The 20,761-nt window shown below is 43.3% G+C and overlaps 1 protein-coding gene across 1 annotated transcript in view; it reads left to right on the forward strand.

Moving 5' to 3' along the window:
- PTPN1 (protein tyrosine phosphatase non-receptor type 1) overlaps window positions 1-20,761 on the forward strand; it is a 434,232-nt gene that overhangs the window by 342,253 nt on the left and 71,218 nt on the right. The window contains exon 9 of the mRNA XM_053717090.1: window positions 11,579-11,811. Within this exon, the coding sequence (XP_053573065.1) occupies window positions 11,579-11,811 (233 nt within the window). The remainder of the gene's footprint in view (window positions 1-11,578; window positions 11,812-20,761) is intronic.

A 20,761-nucleotide genomic window follows, 5' to 3' on the forward strand; every position in this document is an offset into this window, starting at 1 on the left:
TGAGGGATCTCTCCTCTCTAGGTGTTATCGTACCAGTACCCCAAGCAGAAAGGTGTCTAGGGTACTAGTCAAATCTTTTTTATTGTTTCAAAGAAGGAGGGCGCGTTCTGCCCGATTCTGGACCTAAAGTGTTTAAACAAGTTTCTGGCTGTTCCATCATTCAAAATGGAAACAATCCGATTTATTCTGCCCCTAGTTCACCTTCATGTTCCAATTCACAGTTGCCAGATCCAGGGACATTGCTGTGGCGTCCTATTTGGACGACATCCTAGTCCAGGCACCGTCGTTCAGCCTTGCAGAGGATCATTCGAGGGCTCTTCTTTTCTTGCTCCAATCTCACAGTTGGAAGATCAACTCAGGAAAGAGTTCCCTGGTTCCCAGCAACAGGGTGGAGTTCCTGGGCACGATAATAGACTCTATGTCCATGATGATATTTCTCACAGATCAACAACGCAGGAAGATTGCATCCATCTGTCTTGCCCTTCAGTCCTCCTCAAACCCTTCGGTGGCTCAGTGTATGGAGATGATTGGGCTCATGGTCTTTCCCTTTCGGCAGGTTTCATCTCAGACCTCTTCAATTGTGCATGTTGAGACAGTAGAATGGCGATCATTCAGATCTATAAAAGCGGATATCCATGGATGCCCGCACCAGGGACTCCCTCTCTTGGTGGATCCGTCTGGGGCATTTGTCCCTGGGGACATCCTTCTTGAGACTGTCCTGAGAGATTGTGACCACAGAAGCGAGTCTCGCAGGATGGGGAGCTGTTTGGGGTGCCAGGATGGCACAAGGAAAATGGTCTCGGGAGGTGTCTCTCCTTCCGATAAATATTCTGTTACTTCGAGCAATTTACAATGCCCTGAGGGCGTGGCCTCCTCTGGGTTGTTCAGCTTCATCAGATTCCAGACCGACATTACCTCGGTCACTTATGTCAACCATCGGGGGTACGCAGAGCTTCCTAGCAATGAGGAAGGTGTCTTTGATTTTCTGAGTGGGCGGAGTCCCACAGCTGCTTGCTTTCAGCGATCCACATTCCAGGTGTGGAAGACTGGGAAGCGGACTTTCTCAGCAGGCAATCCTCTGCGGGAATGGTCTCTTCACCCTAAAGTGTTTGCAGAGATTTTTCTCAGATGGGGAACGCCGGAGATAGATCTCATGGTGTCCAGACTCAATTGCAAGCTACCCCGATAGGGGTCGAGATTGAGGGATCCCCAGGCAGAGCTGATAGATGCCTTAGCGGTGCCTTGGGTATTCAGCCTAGCTTACATTTTTCCACCATTACCACTTCTACCTCGTGTAGTGGCATGCATCAAACAGGAGCGAGCTTTGGCCATCCTGATTGCTCCATCGTGGCCGTGGAGGACGGTTTGTGGATCTGGTGGGGATGTCATCCTCTTCTCCATGGAAGTTACCCTGTCGCAGGGATCTGCTGGAACAGGGTCTCTTTCAACATAAAAATCTAATTTCTCTGAGGCTGACTGCGTGGAGATTGAACGCTTAGGGCTAGTTTTATCAAAGCTGAGGCGGACAGAGGTGCGTATACGCGCCCCTGTATGCCTCAGTTTGCCTGTGGCGGGGGAAAATTACCTGCAGGTAATCACCATTGCCAACGAGCGCAATATTGCGCTCATGTGCAATTCCACCCCCTGCCCTCGCACAGCCATTCACACGCGGGCAGGAGCTGTCAATCTCCTCGGTCGGACTAGACCGCAGAAATTGAATTTCGCCACCTTAGAGGTGGCAAAGAGGTTAGGGAAGCGGCGGTCTGGTGACCGCTGCTTATTAAATTACAGCGAGCAAGTTCTTGTGAGAACTTGTAGCCATAGGGCTTTGATAAATCGAGCCCTTAGTCTTAGCCATGAGAGGTTTTTCTGAAAGTGTGATTGACACTCTAGTTCAGGCAAGGAAACCAGCCACTCGTCGCATCTACCATAAGGTGTGGAGGACTTACTTGTCCTGGTGTGGGAAGCATGGATATCCTTGGCACAAGGTGAAGGTATCCAGGATTCTGTCCTTTCTCTCTCTAGGAGGGTTTGGAGAAGGGTCTTGCCGAAATCTGTCCCTTTAAGGAACTAGCAGCATTATCGGTCTTGTTGCACAGGAGACTTGCTGAGTTTCCTGACATTCAATCTTTTGTTCAGGCTCTGTCTAGAATCAGGCCTGTCTTTAGACAATCTTCTCCCCTATGGAGCTTAAACTTGGTCCTTTAAGGTATTGCAGAGGGTTTCCTTTGAGCCTATGCATTCCATTGACATTAAGGTTCTGTCCTGGAAGGTTCTCTTCCTGTTGGTTATTGCATCGGCACGCAGAGTATCTGAGCTCGCTGCCTTGCAATTTGAGCCTCCTTACCTGGTTTTTCATGCAGATAAGGCGGTTCTTCGCACTGGTTTGGGGTTTCTTCCCAAGGTGGTGTCAAACGTAACATCAATCGGGAAATAATTGTTCCTTCTTTGTGTCCTAACCCTTCGTTTTCTAAGGAGAGGTTACTTCATAATCTGGATGTGGTTCGTGCCTTGAGGCACAAAGAATATTAGACGGTCTACATCTCTCTTTGTGGTGTATTTCGGGAAGCGCAAGGGGCAGAGGACCTCTTCTACTTCCTTGTCTTTTTGGTTGAGGAGTTTGATTCGCTTGGCCTATGAGACAGCGGGACATAAGCCTCCTCAGAGGATCATGGCTCATTCAACTAGAGCTGTGGCTTTGTCTTGGGCTTTCAAGAATGAGGCCTCTATGGAGCAGATTTGTAAGGCGGCTACCTGGTCCTCCTTACACTTTTTTACAAAGTTTTACAAATTTGACGTTTTTGCTTCTGTGGAAGCTGCATATGGGAGAGAGGTTTTACAGGCTGTGGTGCCCTCAGATTAGGGTCCACGGCTCCCGCCCGTAACTCCGGTGGCCGGACCTAAATTTAATTTATCTTCTGGCACCATTTATACCCTGATATTTCTCCTACTGTTCCTTTGTCCCTCGGCAGAATGACTGGTGGATGAGGGGAGTTGGGGAGGTATTTAAGCCTTTGGCTGGTGTGTCTTTGCCTCCTCCTAGTGGCCAGGTTCTTTATTCCCAAAAGTAATGAATGAAGCCGTGTACTCTCCTCCCCACGATGGAAACAAAATTATCAGGTAAGCATAATTTGTAATTTGTTTTTTAATTTCAGTATTTTCTTTTCTTTTTAAAGATATGATGAGTCCACGGATTTCATCCTTGTGGGATATCGCCTCCTGGTCAGCAGGAGGAGGCAAAGAGCACCACAGCAGAGCTGTATATATAGCTCCTCCCTTCCCTCCCACTCCAGTCATTCTCTTTGCCTGTGTTAAAGTAGGAAGAGGTAAAGTGAGGTGTTGGTTTAGATTCTTCAATCAAGAGTTTATTATTTTTAAAATGGTACTAGTGAGTGCTATCTTACTCAGGGTGTAGCCGTATTCCTTGTCAGCCTCTAGAGTAGAGCTACAGGTGGCTTTTTAGCAATGGGAACTGGGGGGATTTTCATTCTCTCTGCGCCTTCCATACTATGTGCTGCCCTGCTGATCTTAGCAGATATTATCTAAGACCCTGTTTGTTCCCACAGATTTACAGGAGGAGAAGAAGGACCTCTTGAACGTGTGGGATAAATCATGCTGTCGCTCAGCATTGAGGTATGTGCAGACCTAACTTGAAAGAAATTATTTCGGACATCACGGGAGGCAAGGGTCATCTCCTCCCTCAGGATAAGAAATCCAAACAGCGAGGTAGGCAGAGTAATTTTCGTTCCTTTCTAAACTTTAAGGGAATCGCCCCTTCCTCTTCCTCTAAGCAGTAAGGTAACTATTCACAAACCAAATCTACCTGGCGTCCAAATCAGTCTTGGAACAAGGGTAAACAATCTAAGAAGCCTGCTGCTGCTCCCAAGTCTGCATGAAGGGTTGGCCCCAGATCCGGGACCGGATCTAGTAGGGGGCAGACTGTCTTTCTTCATCCAGGCTTGGATGAGAGATGTTCAGGATCCCTGGGCATTAGAGATAGTGTCTCAGGGATACCAGCTGGAATTCAGAAATTCTTCCCCCAGAGGCCAGTTTCTGCTTTCTCGATTGTCTGTAGACCAGATAAAAAGAGAGGCGTTCTTACGCTGTTTAAGATACCTATCCTCCATGGGAGTCATCTGTCCCGTTTCTATTCAGGAACAGGGACAGGGGTTTTATTCAAATCTGTAGTTCCAAAAAAGGAGGGAACCTTCAGACTTATCTTAGATCTCTAGAGTCTAAACAAGTTTCTCAGAGTTCCATCTTTCAAGATGGAAACTATCCGTACCATTCTTCCATTGATTCAGGAAGGTCAATTTATGGCGACATAAACCTTCATGTTCCTATCCACAGAGATCATCACAAGTTCCTGAGGTTTGCCTTTCTGGACAAACACTGTCAGTTTGTGGCCCTTCCTTTCGGTCTGGCAATGGCGCCCAGAATTTTTACAAGGGTCCTGGGGTCTTTATTAGCGGTTCTATGGCCGCTGGGCATCACGGTGGCGCCTTATCTAGACGATATACTGATCCAGGCGTCATTTCAACTGGCAAAGTCCCATACCGATATCGTACTTTCCTTCCTAAGGACCCATGGGTGGAAGGTAAACCTGGAAAAGTGTTCGTTAGTTCCTCAGACAAGAGTAGCCTTTCTGGGAACCCTAATCGACTGTCGCAATGAAGATTTTTCTGACGAGGTTAGAAAGTTAAAAATTCTGAATACTTGTCGGTCAATTCACTTCACTCCTCGTCCGTCAGTGGCTCAGTGCATGGAGGTGATCGGATTGATGGTGCCGGCAATGGACATCGTCCCGTTTGCACGTTTTCATCTCCGGCCTCTGCAATGAAGCATGCTCAGGCAGTGGAATGGAGATTTTACAGATTTGTCTCCTCACATAAATCTAGACCAGGAGACAAGGGGCTCTCTTCTATGGTGGTTGTCGCTGGATCATCTATCCCAGGGGACCTGCTTCCGCAGACCCTCATGGGTAATAGTGACAACGGATGCCAGCCTGGTAGGATGGGGAGCAGTCTGGAACTCCCTAAGGGCTCAGGCTGTGTGGACTCGGGCAGAGTCTCTCCTTCCCATCAACATCCTAGAGTTGAGAGCAATATTCAATACGCTTCAGGCTTGGCCTCAGTTAGCTTCGGCTCAATTCATCAGATTTCAGTCGGACAATATAACGACTGTAGCTTACATCAATCATCAGGGAGGAACAAGAAGTTCCTTAGCGATGACAGAAGTAGCCAAGATAATGCAGTGGGCAGAGTCTCACTCTTGCCATCTGTCAGCGATCCACATCCCAGAGGTGGAAAACTGGGAAGCAGATTTTCTGAGCAGACATTTCATCCGGGGGAATGTGAACTTCATCCTGAGGTGTTTTCCAGCCTGATTCTCAGATTTGGCAGGCCGGATTTGGATCTCATGGCGTCTCGTCAGAATGCCAAGCTTCCGAGATACGGGTCCAGGGATCCCCAGGCCGAGCTGATAGATGCCTTGGCAGTGCCTTGGTCTTTCAGCCTAGCTTATGTATTCCTTCCATTTGCTCTCCTTCCTCGGGTGACTGTCAAACAGGAGAGGGCGTCTGTGATCCTCATCGCCCCTGCGTGGCCTCGCAGGATTTGGTATGCCGATCTGGTTGACATGTCATCTCAGACACCGTGGAAGCTCCCTTTGAGGAAAGACCTTCTCATTCAGGCCCCTTCCATCACCCGAATCTAGTTTCTCTGCAGCTGACTGCTTGGAGATTGAACGCTTAATTTTATCTAAGCGAGGGTTTTCTGATTCGGTCATAGATACCTTGATTCAGGCACGTAAGCCTGTTACTAGGAAGATTTACCTTAAGATATGGCGTAAATATCTTTATTGGTGTTAATCCAAGGGCTACTCATGGAGTAGGGTTAGGATTCCCAGGATTTTGTCTTTTCTCCAAGAAGGATTGGAGAAAGGGTTGTCAGCAAGTTCCTTAAAGGGACAGATTTCTGCTTTATCTATTTTGTTACACAAACGTCTGGCTGATGTTCCAGATGTACAATCTTTTTGTCAGGCTCTGACTAGAATCAGGCCTGTATTTAGACCAATTGCTCCTCCTTGGAGTTTGAATTTAGTTCTTAAAGTTCTTCAAGGGGTTCCGTTAAGCTATTATCTTGGAAAGCTTTATTTTTAGTTGCTATTTCTTCTGCTCGAAGAGTATCTGAGCTTTCGGCTTTACAATGTGATTCTCCTTATCTTATTTTCCATTCGGATAAGGTGGTGTTGAGAACCAAACCAGGTTTTCTTCCTAAGGTTGTTTCAAATAAAAATATTAATCAGGAAATTGTTGTTCCTTCCTTGTGTCTGAATCCTTCTTCGAAGGAGCGTCTGTTACATAATTTGGACGTGGTCCGTGCTTTGAAGTTCTACTTACAGGCGACCAAGGATTTTCGTCAATCGTCTTCCTTGTTTGTGTTTTTTTCAGGGAAACGTAGGGGTCAGAAGGCTACGTCTACCTCTTTCTTTTTGGCTGAGTAGTATCATCCGTTTTGCATATGAGACTGCTGGACAGCAGCCTCCTGAACGATTAACGGCTCATTCCACTAGGGCTGTGGGTTCCTCATGGGCATTCAAAAATGATGCTTCTGTTGAACAGATTTGCAAAGCTGCAACTTAGTCGTCTCTTCACATTTTTTCCAAATTTTACAAATTTGATTCCTTTGCCTCGGCTGCGGCTGTTTTTGGGAGGAAAGTTCTTCAAGCAGTGGTGCTTTCCATTTAGGTCCCTGTCTTGACCCTCCCTTTTCATCCGTGTACTATAGCTTTGGTATTGTATCCCACAAGTATGGATGAAATCCGTGGAATCTTTAAAAAGAAAAGGAAATTTATGCTTACCTGATAACATTTTTTCTTTTTAGATACAATGAGTCCACGGTCATTATTTTTGTTAAACTTTAGTCACCTCTGCACCTTGGCTTTTCCTTTCTTTTCCTAACTTCGGTCGAATGACTGGAGGGGGAGGGAAGGGAGGAGCTATATATACAGCTCTGCTGTGGTGCTCTTTGCCTCCTCCTGCTGACCAGAAGGCGATATCCCACAAGTAAGGATGAAATCCATGCACTCATTGTATCGAAAAAGAAACAAATTTATCAGATAAGCATAAATGTCCTTTTTAACGTTTTCAATGGAGCTTACCCTTTTATGTTTGTCTCTTGTGCTCTCGCTCTCGTTTTTGCTCGCTCGCTCTTGGTTGCGCTCTTGATTGTTCTCTTGGTATGCTCTCTTGGTATGCTCTCTCGTTTGCTCTCTCGTTCCCCACTCCAGGAAGACTAGTACCAAGTTATTTCTTCTCTCAGCAAAAAATTATTAGTGTTTTTTCCACAGATTTCCATTTTTGGTGTGATTATAATGAGCTTTTTTTATTTTTTAAATCTAAATATTTTATATTTGATCACTAAGTAAATATACGTGTATATGCCCATACGTATATTTACAGTGCTTTTAGTCCATAGCCCAAAGCTGGCACCCACTAGCTCAATAGGTCATACAGCTACCTTACTAGAGAATGTATCCCAGTAAAGCACTATCCAGTACATTATTAGCAATTGTCAGCAATCATCTTGTTTTGTGTTTTGTTTTTTTTGCTACCAGAGGTGTGTACATATTTCAAGTCAAGAAATTGTGCAAAGCTAGAGTAGGCCAGGAGCTATTTCAAGGAGCATGGTGAGAAGAAAAATATGTTGAACTTGAAAAGTGAATTAACTTAGTGGGAAGACTTTATTGCTTACACAGTGACCCCTAAAAGGGCACATTATACCACACTTGGTATCAGGGTATTTTTTACCAATACCTAAGAAAGGTGTTTGCACTAAATGCTTGGATAATGAGTCCTTGATTCTCATGGGTAAAGCTAATGCAGATCATGTAGTTTCTAACGGCTCATAAACCTGTATCTAGGGCATTTAACAAGATTTGTACCACATTAGTACCTAGTATAAAAACAGGAAATCATTCTGGAATTCTGTATCTGTTCTACATATTTTATATTTATTCTAAAAAAAATTGTGGAAATCAGTTTCTGTTAGTTCCCTGAAAGCTTACATTTCTGCATTTTCAGTTCCTAATACTTTTTCAGGCCTTATGTCTTTTAATTTAAGATTAGGACATTTTAGCATTATGCTTTAGAACCTTAATGCAAAGTATTTCTCTTGTTAAGTGTATCCAGTCCACGGATCATCCATTACTTATGGAACATATTCTCCTTCCCAACAGGAAGCTGCAAGAGTCCACCCACAGCAAAGCTGCTATATAGCTCCTCCCCTAACTGCCATATTCAGTCATTCTCTTGCAAGCCTCAACATAGATAGGAGGTCGTGAGAGTCTGTGGTGCTTTCTACTTAGTTTATTCTTCAATCAAAAGTTTGTTATTTTTAAATGGCACCGGAGTGTGCTGTTTATCTCAGGCAGTATTTGGAAGAAGAATCTGCCTGCGTTTTTCTATGATCTTAGCAGACGTAACTAAAATGCAGCGATAGCGACTGGTATCAGGGTATAACTGTTTCTATGCAAAATTTAAGCCAGCCATGTGGAAAAAACTTAGGCCCCAATAAGTTTTATCACCAAACATATGTTAAAAAACGATTAAACATGCCAGCAAACGTTTTAAAACACATTTTTACAAGAGTATGTATCTCTATTAATAAGCCTGATACCAGTCGCTTTTACTGCATTTAAGGCTATACCAACATTACAGTGTTATCACCAATGTACGTTAAAAAACGATTAAACATGCCAGCAAACGTTTTAAAACACATTTTTATAAGAGTATGTATCTCTATTAATAAGCCTGATACCAGTCGCTATCGCTGCATTTAAGGCTTTACTTACATTACTTCGGTATCAGCAGTATTTTCTTAGTCAATTCCATTCCTAGAAAAATATTTTACTGCACATACCTTATCTGCAGGAAAACCTGCACGCCATTCCCCCTCTGAAGTACCTCACTCCTCAGAATGTGTGAGAACAGCAAATGGATCTTAGTTACGTCTGCTAAGATAAAAAAAAAACGCAGGCAGATTCTTCTTCCAAATACTGCCTGAGATAAACAGCACACTCCGGTGCCATTTAAAAATAACAAACTTTTGATTGAAGAATAAACTAAGTAGAAAGCACCACAGACTCTCACGACCTCCTATCTATGTTGAGGCTTGCAAGAGAATGACTGAATATGGCAGTTAGGGGAGGAGCTATATAGCAGCTTTGCTGTGGGTGGACTCTTGCAGCTTCCTGTTGGGAAGGAGAATATGTTCCATAAGTAATGGATGATCCGTGGACTGGATACACTACAAGAGAAATAAATTTATCAGGTAAGCATAAATTATGTTTTTTAAAAGTAGGAGACTAATCTTCCTGTAATCTTTTTTACACCCTCTGTATTTTTGCAGAAGGTTATTTTCTTCTGAGAATATTAATTAATCTTGTACTTTTGGTTTGTCCAAATTCTTGTAGCAAAAAAAAAAGCACAGGATTAATGTCAGTTAATCAGAGTTGCCTTCATACTGCTTCTGAAAATGTACATGATCTTTCCCCCTCCCGTAAGAAGCGGTGGTATCATTTGTAATATATTTTTGGCTAACTTTTCATTCAGCTTGTATACCTTTTTTCACACATTCTGTCTGACTTTTGTAGCACCACTTTCAAATAGATTACCATAAATATTTACTCCTGTATTTCCAGTTCATAGCTACTATTGATATTCGTTATTCTGCTTTTCATCTGACTAGAGGAAAAGATAAATACTCGCACCTTTTTGTATCATGAACCCCATATTCTGCTAAACTTTCCTCATTAGTTTGATTTGCTTACACTGTTTACCCTTATTCCTATTCTTCTTCCTACTGATAATCACTGAGTGATCTAGTTATGTTTCTGACTTTTCCATCTCCCACACCTTCTGTGTTTAATTCTCCTTTGTACTGTGAGCTTGATGGCCTACCAAGCAGATCACTTTGTATAAGGCTAGAGTGCACCTACTACTGATTGTTTTCAAAGTTGAACTACTAAACTCCTTTTGTTTAAGATTGTGACTATAAATGCTATTTTTCCCTGTATGTAATGTTACCATGTTTTATAAATAATATATAACAATATGTTTGTATGTATTTGTTTTGTCACCCTTTCCTGGTTCTGGAAAGAACCTGAACGATTGTAATTTATATAAGAAATTGCATTCTCTTTGCAATTCTGATGACTTAGGAACACACCAATCACCTTTAAATCACACCAATCACCTTCTTCTCAGAGCTTCAGTGGAACAGTAATGCAAGAGGCTGTTTTTTCTTGCAAGCCTTCTCACCTTTATCTTCATATGATCTAGCTTTATACTAGAAAGCAATAAAAGTTAGTGTGTGCACTATGAAAATGACACTGAATCCTGCTAAATACCAATCCTTGAGGGTAGTATCTATAAGCAAATGTATTAATGAATCCTCTAAATGAAAGTAATAAAAACAAAATAAAATCACACCAAAACACATAAAACCTTTTGATCACCAGTGTTATTAGCCCATAAAAAGAGTCCACATCAAAGAATCATAGAAAAAGATGTTCTCTATCCTGCTCTTATATTTCAATACTTGTGGGCTGCACCGATTGGGTATTTGTTCTCGGGAGTAATAGATCGTGGACTCTCACCACCTGTATGAAAGAAAACATCATTTGTTTACCTGATAAATTAATTTCATTCATGGTGGTGAAAGTCCACAAGACCCCACCCTTGTGTTTTTTTCTGGGGTTAGTTTTGTCTTTAGCACATTTTCCCCTGCTCCTTTTATGGCTCTTATTCCTTTTTCTTACCTCACTTGCTTGGCTGTATCTTAGACTGATGTACATGTGAGATGGGAGGCGTTTTATAGAGCTCTTGGGGTTTGGGACTCTACCTCCTCCTAGTGTTCTATAACACTGTATACTGTGAGGCAAAATCTTATAACTAACACATTTCAGCTTCCAAATACATTCCTTTCCATTAGCTTGTTTCTTAATTCTTCATTTGTCATCTTGATTCACCCTTATTACATTCTAAAATGTATGGTTTCTGCTAGATCCTTCTTTTTATCCATCTCTATTTTCTCCCTTACTAGCCTTTCAGTTTCACCTATAGATTAGTAGCTGTGACAAACCATCATATAGTTTACATTGCTATCTGCATATCCTTTCACATCCAATACATTACATTTCTTTCCAGTTTGATATGGCCTAAACACGAAAAGAAAAAAAATCTCTTTGCCAATTAAGCCCTTATCTTTATTTGCACCAGCTAATTGGCATCATTAGAATGACTAAAGACAGACCCACTACTCTAGGGGGCCCATCTGGGCCCTGTAATCAGTGCTGGCATCACTCCTCTGTATACTTTCTTTAGTCTGTGAGCACCAGAAAACCGGGCTCACAGACTAAAGAAAGTATATAGCTATTCTTGGGTATTCAAGATGGCTGCCATAGCTGTATAGAAAGCCTGTTACCAAATTTGTAAAGAGAGGATGCTCACAACCGCCAACTAACCCTACAGTAATCCGCTTACCCTCATGTAATAGTTATGTTTCCTGTTTTTAAGGAACAATGGAAAGAGCTCTCCAATGAAGATTTGGATCCACCTCCTGAACATACACCGCCTCCACCCAGGCCACCTAAACGCACCACTGAAACTCACAATGGGAAGATGCCTGAGCAAACAGAATTCAACAACAAGCTAGTGGTGGAAGAAGTGATAAAACAAGCAGTGCAATTGGTGGAAGAGAGCGTACCTGATGGCAATGTGAACTTCTCTTTTCCACCACTTATAGAAAGGTATTTATATGTTTGTTATAATCATGTTGAGCTGTTTACAAGTGCACATTATAGATTTAAAGGGTCATTAGTCAATATGTGTGTGTGTGTGTATTATTAGCCTTTGGAGCAGCTGCCTTGAATTCTTCACTCATTCTTAGCATGTTATCTATAAGTGCACCTAAATCCTTTTCCCCTCTGTTTTGCCAAGTCTGATCCCATTTAAATAGGTAGCCTGCATATTTTTACTTCCAAAATGTAGAACCTTACATTTACCAATATTACATTTAATTTGCCATTTACCATTGCCTTACCTCCAGTTTTTAAATCCCAATTATATCCTACACTGACCTAATCACCTTATACCACTTTGTGTAATCTGTAAAATTAGAAATGTTGCTATTTAATCCTTCCAAGTAATTTATAAAACTATTAAATAGAACAGGACCCAGTATCTATCCTTGGGGAACCCCAACTAATTTGTGTCTAATCAGAGTATAATCGATTTACTAAAACATGTTGCTTCCCATCTTTTATCCAATTATTTATCCATGCGCTAACATTTTCATCTATTCCCTTTTTCCATCTAAAGGGGAGGAGAGTCCACGGCTTCATTACTTGTGGGAATTAAGAACCTGGCCACCAGGAGGAGGCAAAGACACCCCAGCCAAAGGCTTGAATACCTCCCCCACTCCCCTCATCCCCCAGTCATACTTTGCCTTTTGTCACAGGAGGTGGCAGAGGTGTGCCAGAAAATCAGAGGTCTCTTATGAGGGGTTCTACCCTTCACTATGGGACAGGAGTTTAAGTAGCCCTTCAAGCTTCTCGGTTGAGGGCCTGGTTGAACGTTAGAGTCCGTAGATGCAGAGGGAGCTTCCTTTTGCAACACCATCCCGACTCATATTAACAGCTCCTCCAGCAATCAGCGTTGACGAGTTTTGCAGATTGCGTTCTTCTCTCAAGTCCATGTCAGGAGTGCTGCTACCACCTGTCACGCTTGAAGGGACGTGTTCCTGTTCCACGGTGTAGATTTTGGTAAGATCGTTAGATTTTTTTTATATTATGATAACACACAAGACAGGGCCACAGTGTGGCGCCTTTATCTTTATAGAATCAAGGGTTAATATTCCTATATAGGGGATTATTGAACAGGGGGGGGGTATGTACATAAGTTTATTGTGTGATTGCTGTGTTACGTGTAAGGACGCGGCTCTGGAATTTTTGTGGAACTGACAGGTTCTCTTCCGGGAGTTCTTGCGTGGTCTTTTTTTGGGGGGCGCGTTTTCTCCTCGACTGAGGAGACTAACGGTTTCTTCAGTCCGGGTCATAGGAGGTGGTGAGTGCCCCGGCCATTGGTGGTTATAAAGGTGCCTGTCTTATCTTTTTCTAAAAAGCCATGGAGGATTCTGACACGTTAGAGGGTACTCCCTCTTTAAGTCTTATACCTGTGTTTGTGAGGTTTTGGTAGACCAGCCTGCGCAACTGTGTTCCACATGCCTTGAAGGCTATGACTTGCAAACATAAGAGAAAGTGTAGCACTACTGAGCTGTCCACCTCTGAGGGGTCACCGTCCCGTGAGGTGCGTTCCCTAATGGCGTCCCGTATCCCACATGCAGCACCCCAGGCCGCCTGATTTTGCGTATCAGCTTGAAACGGCAGTCGCTAAGGTGATCCATGCTTTGCTGCGTTCTGCTAAGCGCAAGCGTAGAGCTCTTCATAGCGGCCCGTCCCAGGATTTCTCTCTGTCAGACGCCCCAGAAGGGTGGTACGACGGCGAGGCCCATTCCGACGGAAGGGGCCCTTTCGGGGTCGGAGTCCGTGTCATCTAAACCTCCTGTAGAGGAGGAGCCCGGTTTTAGGTTTAAGATGGAGAACTTGCGTTTCTTTCTAAAGCAAGTAATGACTACTTTAGAGGTTCTGGAACCAAAGCTTCCAGAAGAGCCCTCCATTCCTAAATTAGATGAGGTCTACGAGGACAGGATGGTTTCCCAGACTTTCCCGGTTCCTGTCAAGATGGTGAACATTATAAAGAACGAGTGGGAGCGTTTAGGTTCTTCCTTTTTCCCCGGAGGCCCAGCTGGAGTTGTGGGGGACCATTTCCAAGGTGGATAGGGCCATCTCCATGCTCGCTAAGTGCACAACGATAGTTCTTCATTCAAGGAGCCTATGGATAAAAACTTGGAAAACATGTTGTGACAGATGTTTCAACACATGGGGTTTGTTTTCTCCAACATTGGTGTGTCCGGTCCACGGCGTCATCCTTACTTGTGGGATATTCTCTTCCCCAACAGGAAATGGCAGAGTCCCAGCAAAGCTGGCCATATAGTCCCTCCTAGGCTCCGCCCACCCCAGTCATTCTCTTTGCCGTTGCACAGGCAACATCTCCACGGAGATGGTTAAGAGTTTTTTGGTGTTTAAATTCTGTAATAGATACTCTGGTTCAGGCCAGAAAACCAGTAACTAGAAAGATTTACCATAAAATATGGAAAAGATATATCTGTTGGTGTGAATCCAAAGGATTCTCATGGAATAAGATAAAAATTCCTAAGATTCTCTCCTTTCTACAAGAAGGTTTGGAGAAAGGATTATCTGCAAGTTCTCTAAAGGGACAGATCTCTGCTTTATCTGTCTTACTACACAAAAGACTGGCAGCTGTGCCAGATGTTCAAGCATTTGTTCAGGCTCTGGTTAGGATCAAGCCTGTTTACAGACCTTTGACTCCTCCCTGGAGTCTAAATCTAGTTCTTTCAGTTCTTCAAGGGGTTCCATTTGAACCTTTACATTCCATAGATATTAAGTTACTATCTTGGAAAGTTTTGTTTTTGGTTGCAATTTCTTCTGCCAGAAGAGTTTCAGAGTTATCTGCTCTGCAGTGTTCTCCGCCCTATCTGGTGTTCCATGCAGATAAGGTGGTTTTGCGTACTAAGCCTGGTTTTCTTCCTAAAGTTGTTTCTAACAAAAATATTAACCAGGAGATAGTTGTACCTTCTTTGTGTCCGAATCCAGTTTCAAAGAAGGAACGTTTGTTACACAATTTGGACGTAGTCCGTGCTCTAAAATTCTATTTAGAGGCTACTAAAGATTTCAGACAAACATCTTCCTTGTTTGTTGTTTATTCTGGTAAAAGGAGAGGTCAAAAAGCGACTTCTACCTCTCTTTCCTTTTGGCTTAAAAGCATCATCCGATTGGCTTATGAGACTGCCAGACGGCAGCCTCCTGAAAGAATCACAGCTCACTCCACTAGGGCTGTGGCTTCCACATGGGCCTTCAAGAACGAGGCTTCTGTTGACCAGATATGTAAGGCAGCGACTTGGTCTTCACTGCACACTTTTGCCAAATTTTACAAATTTGATACTTTTGCTTCTTCGGAGGCTATTTTTGGGAGAAAGGTTTTGCAAGCTGTGGTGCCTTCCGTTTAGGTAACCTGATTTGCTCCCTCCCTTCATCCGTGTCCTAAAGCTTTGGTATTGGTTCCCACAAGTAAGGATGACGCCGTGGACCGGACACACCAATGTTGGAGAAAACAGAATTTATGCTTACCTGATAAATTACTTTCTCCAACGGTGTGTCCGGTCCACGGCCCGCCCTGGTTTTTTAATCAGGTCTGATGAATTATTTTCTCTAACTACAGTCACCACGGTACCATATGGTTTCTCCTATATATATTTCCTCCTGTCCGTCGGTCGAATGACTGGGGTGGGCGGAGCCTAGGAGGGACTATATGGCCAGCTTTGCTGGGACTCTTTGCCATTTCCTGTTGGGGAAGAGAATATCCCACAAGTAAGGATGACGCCGTGGACCGGACACACCGTTGGAGAAAGTAATTTATCAGGTAAGCATAAATTCTGTTTTTCAACCGGCAGCGGCAGTTGCCACGGTTGCTGGAGCTGTGTCATATTGGTGCAATGCCTTACTTGATATGATTGAGGGTGAACCCACTTTCAAGGAAGTGCAGGAAAAGATTAAGGCCCTAAAGGTGGCCAATACCTTCATTCGTGACTTTAATATGCAAATTATCCGCCTGAATGCTAAAGTATCAGGTTTTTTCAGTTCTAGCACGCAGGGCTCTGTGGTTAAAATCTTGGTTGGCGGATATGACCTCTAAGACGAGGCTGCTGTCTTTGCCTTTTAAGGGCAATAACCTGTTCGGTCCAGGTCTGGATTCTATCATTTGCAGAACAATTGGGATAGACTCTGTGGAAAGAAATGCTATGTAGCACTCTCTGCCCAGACTGGGGTAGAGACCACTGATATGGTTTAAAATTTAACTTTTATTTGTTTCCTTAAAAGGATGGGAGGACATAGACAATTAAAATCACTCTATCTCAGGTTGCTACTAGCAACTCTCTCTAGTTGCTATTTAGCAATTTGTGGGACCGATTGGTTCTATATTAGCCTTTGTTATGTATTGGAATTAATCGGTACTTACGTTTGAATCACCTTTAAATAAAGTAGGGATAATGGGAGCCCTGTAATGGGTATCTGTGGGTGCGTTATTTTCTCATTATTTGCTGAGACTTTATTCAAAATTTCTTTCATGTAATTAGCAAGAGTCCATGAGCTAGTGACGTATGGGATATACATTCCTACCAGGAGGGGCAATGTTTCCCAAACCTCAAAATGCCTATAAATACACCCCTCACCACACCCACAAATCAGTTTTACAAACTTTGCCTCCTATGGAGGTGGTGAAGTAAGTTTGTGCTAGATTCTACGTTGATATGCGCTCCGCAACAGGTTGGAGCCCGGTTTTCCTCTCAGCGTGCAGTGAATGTCAGAGGGATGTGAGGAGAGTATTGCCTATTTGAATGCAATGATCTCCTTCTACGGGGTCTATTTCATAGGTTCTCTGTTATCGGTCGTAGAGATTCATCTCTTACCTCCCTTTTCAGATCGACGATATACTCTTATATATATATATACCATTACCTCTGCTGATTTTCGTTTCAGTACTGGTTTGGCTTTCTACAACATGTAGATGGGTGTCCTGGGGTAAGTAAGTCTTATTTCTCCAACATAGGTGTGTCCGGTCCACGGCGTCATCCTTACTTGTGGGATATTCTCTTCCCCAACAGGAAATGGCAAAGTGCCCAGCAAAGCTGGTCACAGGATCCCTCCTAGGCTCCGCCTTCCCCAGTCATTCTCTTTGCCGTTGTACAGGCAACATCTCCACGGAGATGGCTTAGAGTTTTTTGGTGTTTAAATGTAGTTTTTATTCCTCAATCAAGAGTTTGTTATTTTAAAATAGTGCTGGTATGTACTATTTACTCTGAAACAGAAAAGAGATGAAGATTTCTGTTTGTAAGAGGAAAATGATTTTAGCAACCGTTACTAAAATCGATGGCTGTTTCCACACAGGACTGTTGAGAGGAATTAACTTCAGTTGGGGGAAACAGTGAGCAGACTTTTGCTGCTTGAGGTATGACACATTTCTAACAAGACTTGGTAATGCTGGAAGCTGTCATTTTCCCTATGGGATCCGGTAAGCCATTTTTATTAAATAAGAATAAAGGGCTTCACAAGGGCTTTAAAGACTGGTAGACATTTTTCTGGGCTAAAACGATTGATTTATAAGCATTTTTTAATACTTCATAGCTTTGAGGAGTTATTTTATTCTTGGGAATTATGTAAAATAACCGGCAGGCACTGTAGTGGACACCTTTTTCACTGGGGGCCTTCTCTAATCATAGGCAGAGCCTCATTTTCGCGCCTCTATTGCGCAGTTGTTTTTGGGAAGCAAGGCATGCAGATGCATGTGTGAGGAGCTCAGATACATAGAAAAAGCTTACTGAAGGCGTCATTTGGTATCGTATTCCCCTTTGGGCTTGGTTGGGTCTCAGCAAAGCAGATACCAGGGACTGTATAGGGGTTAAATATAAAAACGGCTCCGGTTCCGTTATTTTAAGAGTTAAAGCTTTCAAATTTGGTGTGCAATACTTTTAAGGCTTTAAGACACTGTGGTGAAATTTTGGTGAATTTTGAACAATTCCTTCATACTTTTTCACATTTTCAGTAATAAAGTGTGTTCAGTTTAAAATTTAAAGTGACAGTAACGGTTTTATTTTAAAACGTTTTTTGTACTTTGTTATCAAGTTTATGCCTGTTTAACATGTCTGAACTATCAGATAGACTATGTTCTGTATGTGAGGAAGCCAAGGTTCCTTCTCATTTAAATAGATGTGATTTATGTGACACAAAATTTAGAGAAAATGATGCCCAAGATGATTCCTCAAGTGAGGGGAGTAAGCATGGTACTGCATCATCCCCTCCGTCTACACCAGTCTTGCCCACACAGGAGGCCCCTAGTACATCTAGTGCGCCAATACTCCTTACTATGCAACAATTAACGGCTGTAATGGATAATTCTATCAAAAACATTTTAGCCAAAATGCCCACTTATCAGCGAAAGCGCGACTGCTCTGTTTTAGAAAATACTGAAGAGCATGAGGACGCTGATGATAATGGTTCTGAAATGCCCCTACACCAGTCTGAGGGGGCCAGGGAGGTTTTGTCTGAGGGAGAAATTTCAGATTCAGGGAAAATTTCTCAACAAGCTGAACCTGATGTGATTACATTCAAATTTAAATTGGAACATCTCCGCGCTCTGCTTAAGGAGGTGTTATCTACTCTGGATGATTGTGAGAATTTGGTCATTCCAGAGAAATTATGTAAGATGGACAAGTTCTTAGAGGTCCCGGGCCCCCCGAAGCTTTTCCTATACCCAAGCGGGTGGCGGACATTGTAAACAAAGAATGGGAAAGGCCCGGCATACCTTTTGTCCCTCCCCCTATATTTAAGAAATTGTTTCCTATGGTCGACCCCAGAAAGGACTTATGGCAGACAGTCCCCAAGGTCGAGGGGGCGGTTTCTACTCTAAACAAACGCACTACTATCCCTATAGAAGATAGTTGTGCTTTCAAAGATCCTATGGATAAAAAATTAGAGGGTTTGCTTAAAAAGATGTTTGTTCAGCAAGGTTACCTTCTACAACCAATTTCATGCATTGTTCCTGTCACTACAGCAGCGTGTTTCTGGTTCGATGAACTAGAAAAGTCGCTCAATAAAGATTCTTCTTATGAGATTATGGACAGAATTCATGCTCTCAAATTGGCTAACTCTTTTACTTTAGACGCCACTTTGCAATTGGCTAGATTAGCGGCGAAAAATTCAGGGTTTGCTATTGTGGCGCGCAGAGCGCTTTGGCTAAAATCTTGGTCAGCGGATGCGTCTTCCAAGAACAAATTGCTTAACATACCTTTCAAGGGGAAAACGCTGTTTGGCCCTGACTTGAAAGAGATTATTTCTGATATCACTGGGGGTAAGGGCCACGCCCTTCCTCAGGATAGGTCTTTCAAGGCTAAAAATAAACCAAATTTTCGTCCCTTTCGCAGAAACGGACCAGCCCCAAGTGCTACATCCTCTAAGCAAGAGGGTAATACTTCTGAAACCAAGCCAGCCTGGAGGCCAATGCAAGGCTGGAACAAAGGTAAGCAGGCCAAGAAACCTGCCACTGCTACCAAGACAGCATGAGATGTTGGCCCCCGATCCGGGACCGGATCTGGTGGGGGGCAGACTTTCTCTCTTCGCTCAGGCTTGGGCAAGAGATGTTCTGGATCCTTGGGCGCTAGAAATAGTCTCCCAAGGTTATCTTCTGGAATTCAAGGAGCTTCCCCCAAGGGGGAGGTTCCACAGGTCTCAATTGTCTTCAGACCACATAAAAAGACAGGCATTCTTACATTGTGTAGAAGACCTGTTAAAAATGGGAGTGATTCATCCTGTTCCATTAGGAGAACAAGGGATTGGATTCTACTCCAATCTGTTCATAGTTCCCAAAAAAGAGGGAACATTCAGACCAATCTAAGATCTCAAGATCCTAAACAAGTTTCTCAAGGTTCCATCGTTCAAAATGGAAACCATTCGGACAATTCTTCCTTCCATCCAGGAAGGTCAATTCATGACCACGGTGGATTTAAAGGATGCGTATCTACATATTCCTATCCACAAGGAACATAATCGGTTCCTAAGGTTCGCCTTTCTGGACAAGCATTACCAGTTTGTGGCACTTCCATTCGGATTAGCCACTGCTCCAAGAATTTTCACAAAGGTACTAGGGTCCCTTCTAGCGGTGCTACGACCAAGGGGCATTGCAGTAGTACCTTACTTGGACGACATACTGATTCAAGCGTCGTCCCTACCACAAGCAAAGGCTCATACGGACATTGTCCTGGCCTTTCTCAGATCTCACGGGTGGAAAGTGAACGTAGAAAAAAGTTCTCTATCTCCGTCAACAAGAGTTCCCTTCTTGGGAACAATTATAGACTCCTTAGAAATGAGGATTTTTCTGACAGAGGCCAGAAAATCAAAACTTCTAAGCTCTTGTCAAGTACTTCATTCTGTTCTTCTTCCTTCCATAGCACAGTGCATGGAAGTAATAGGTTTGATGGTCGCGGCAATGGACATAGTTCCTTTTGCGTGAATTCATCTGAGACCATTACAACTGTGCATGCTCAGTCAGTGGAATGGGGATTATACAGACTTGTCTCCGACGATACAAGTAGATCAGAGGACCAGAGATTCACTCCGTTGGTGGCTGACCCTGGACAACCTGTCACAGGGGATGAGCTTCCGCAGACCAGAGTGGGTCATTGTCACGACCGACGCCAGTCTGGTAGGCTGGGGCGCGGTCTGGGAACCCCTGAAAGCTCAGGGTCTTTGGTCTCGGGAAGAATCTCTTCTCCCGATAAACATTCTGGAACTGAGAGCGATATTCAATGCTCTCAAGGCTTGGCCTCAGCTAGCAAAGGCCAAATTCATACGGTTTCAATCAGACAACATGACGACTGTTGCGTATATCAACCATCAGGGGGGAACAAGGAGTTCCCTGGCGATGGAAGAAGTGACCAAAATCATTCAATGGGCGGAGACTCACTCCTGCCACTTGTCTGCAATCCACATCCCAGGCGTGGAAAAT

The sequence above is a fragment of the Bombina bombina genome, chromosome 1, assembly GCF_027579735.1.
Source record: "Bombina bombina isolate aBomBom1 chromosome 1, aBomBom1.pri, whole genome shotgun sequence".
NCBI classification, from domain to species: domain Eukaryota; kingdom Metazoa; phylum Chordata; class Amphibia; order Anura; family Bombinatoridae; genus Bombina; species Bombina bombina.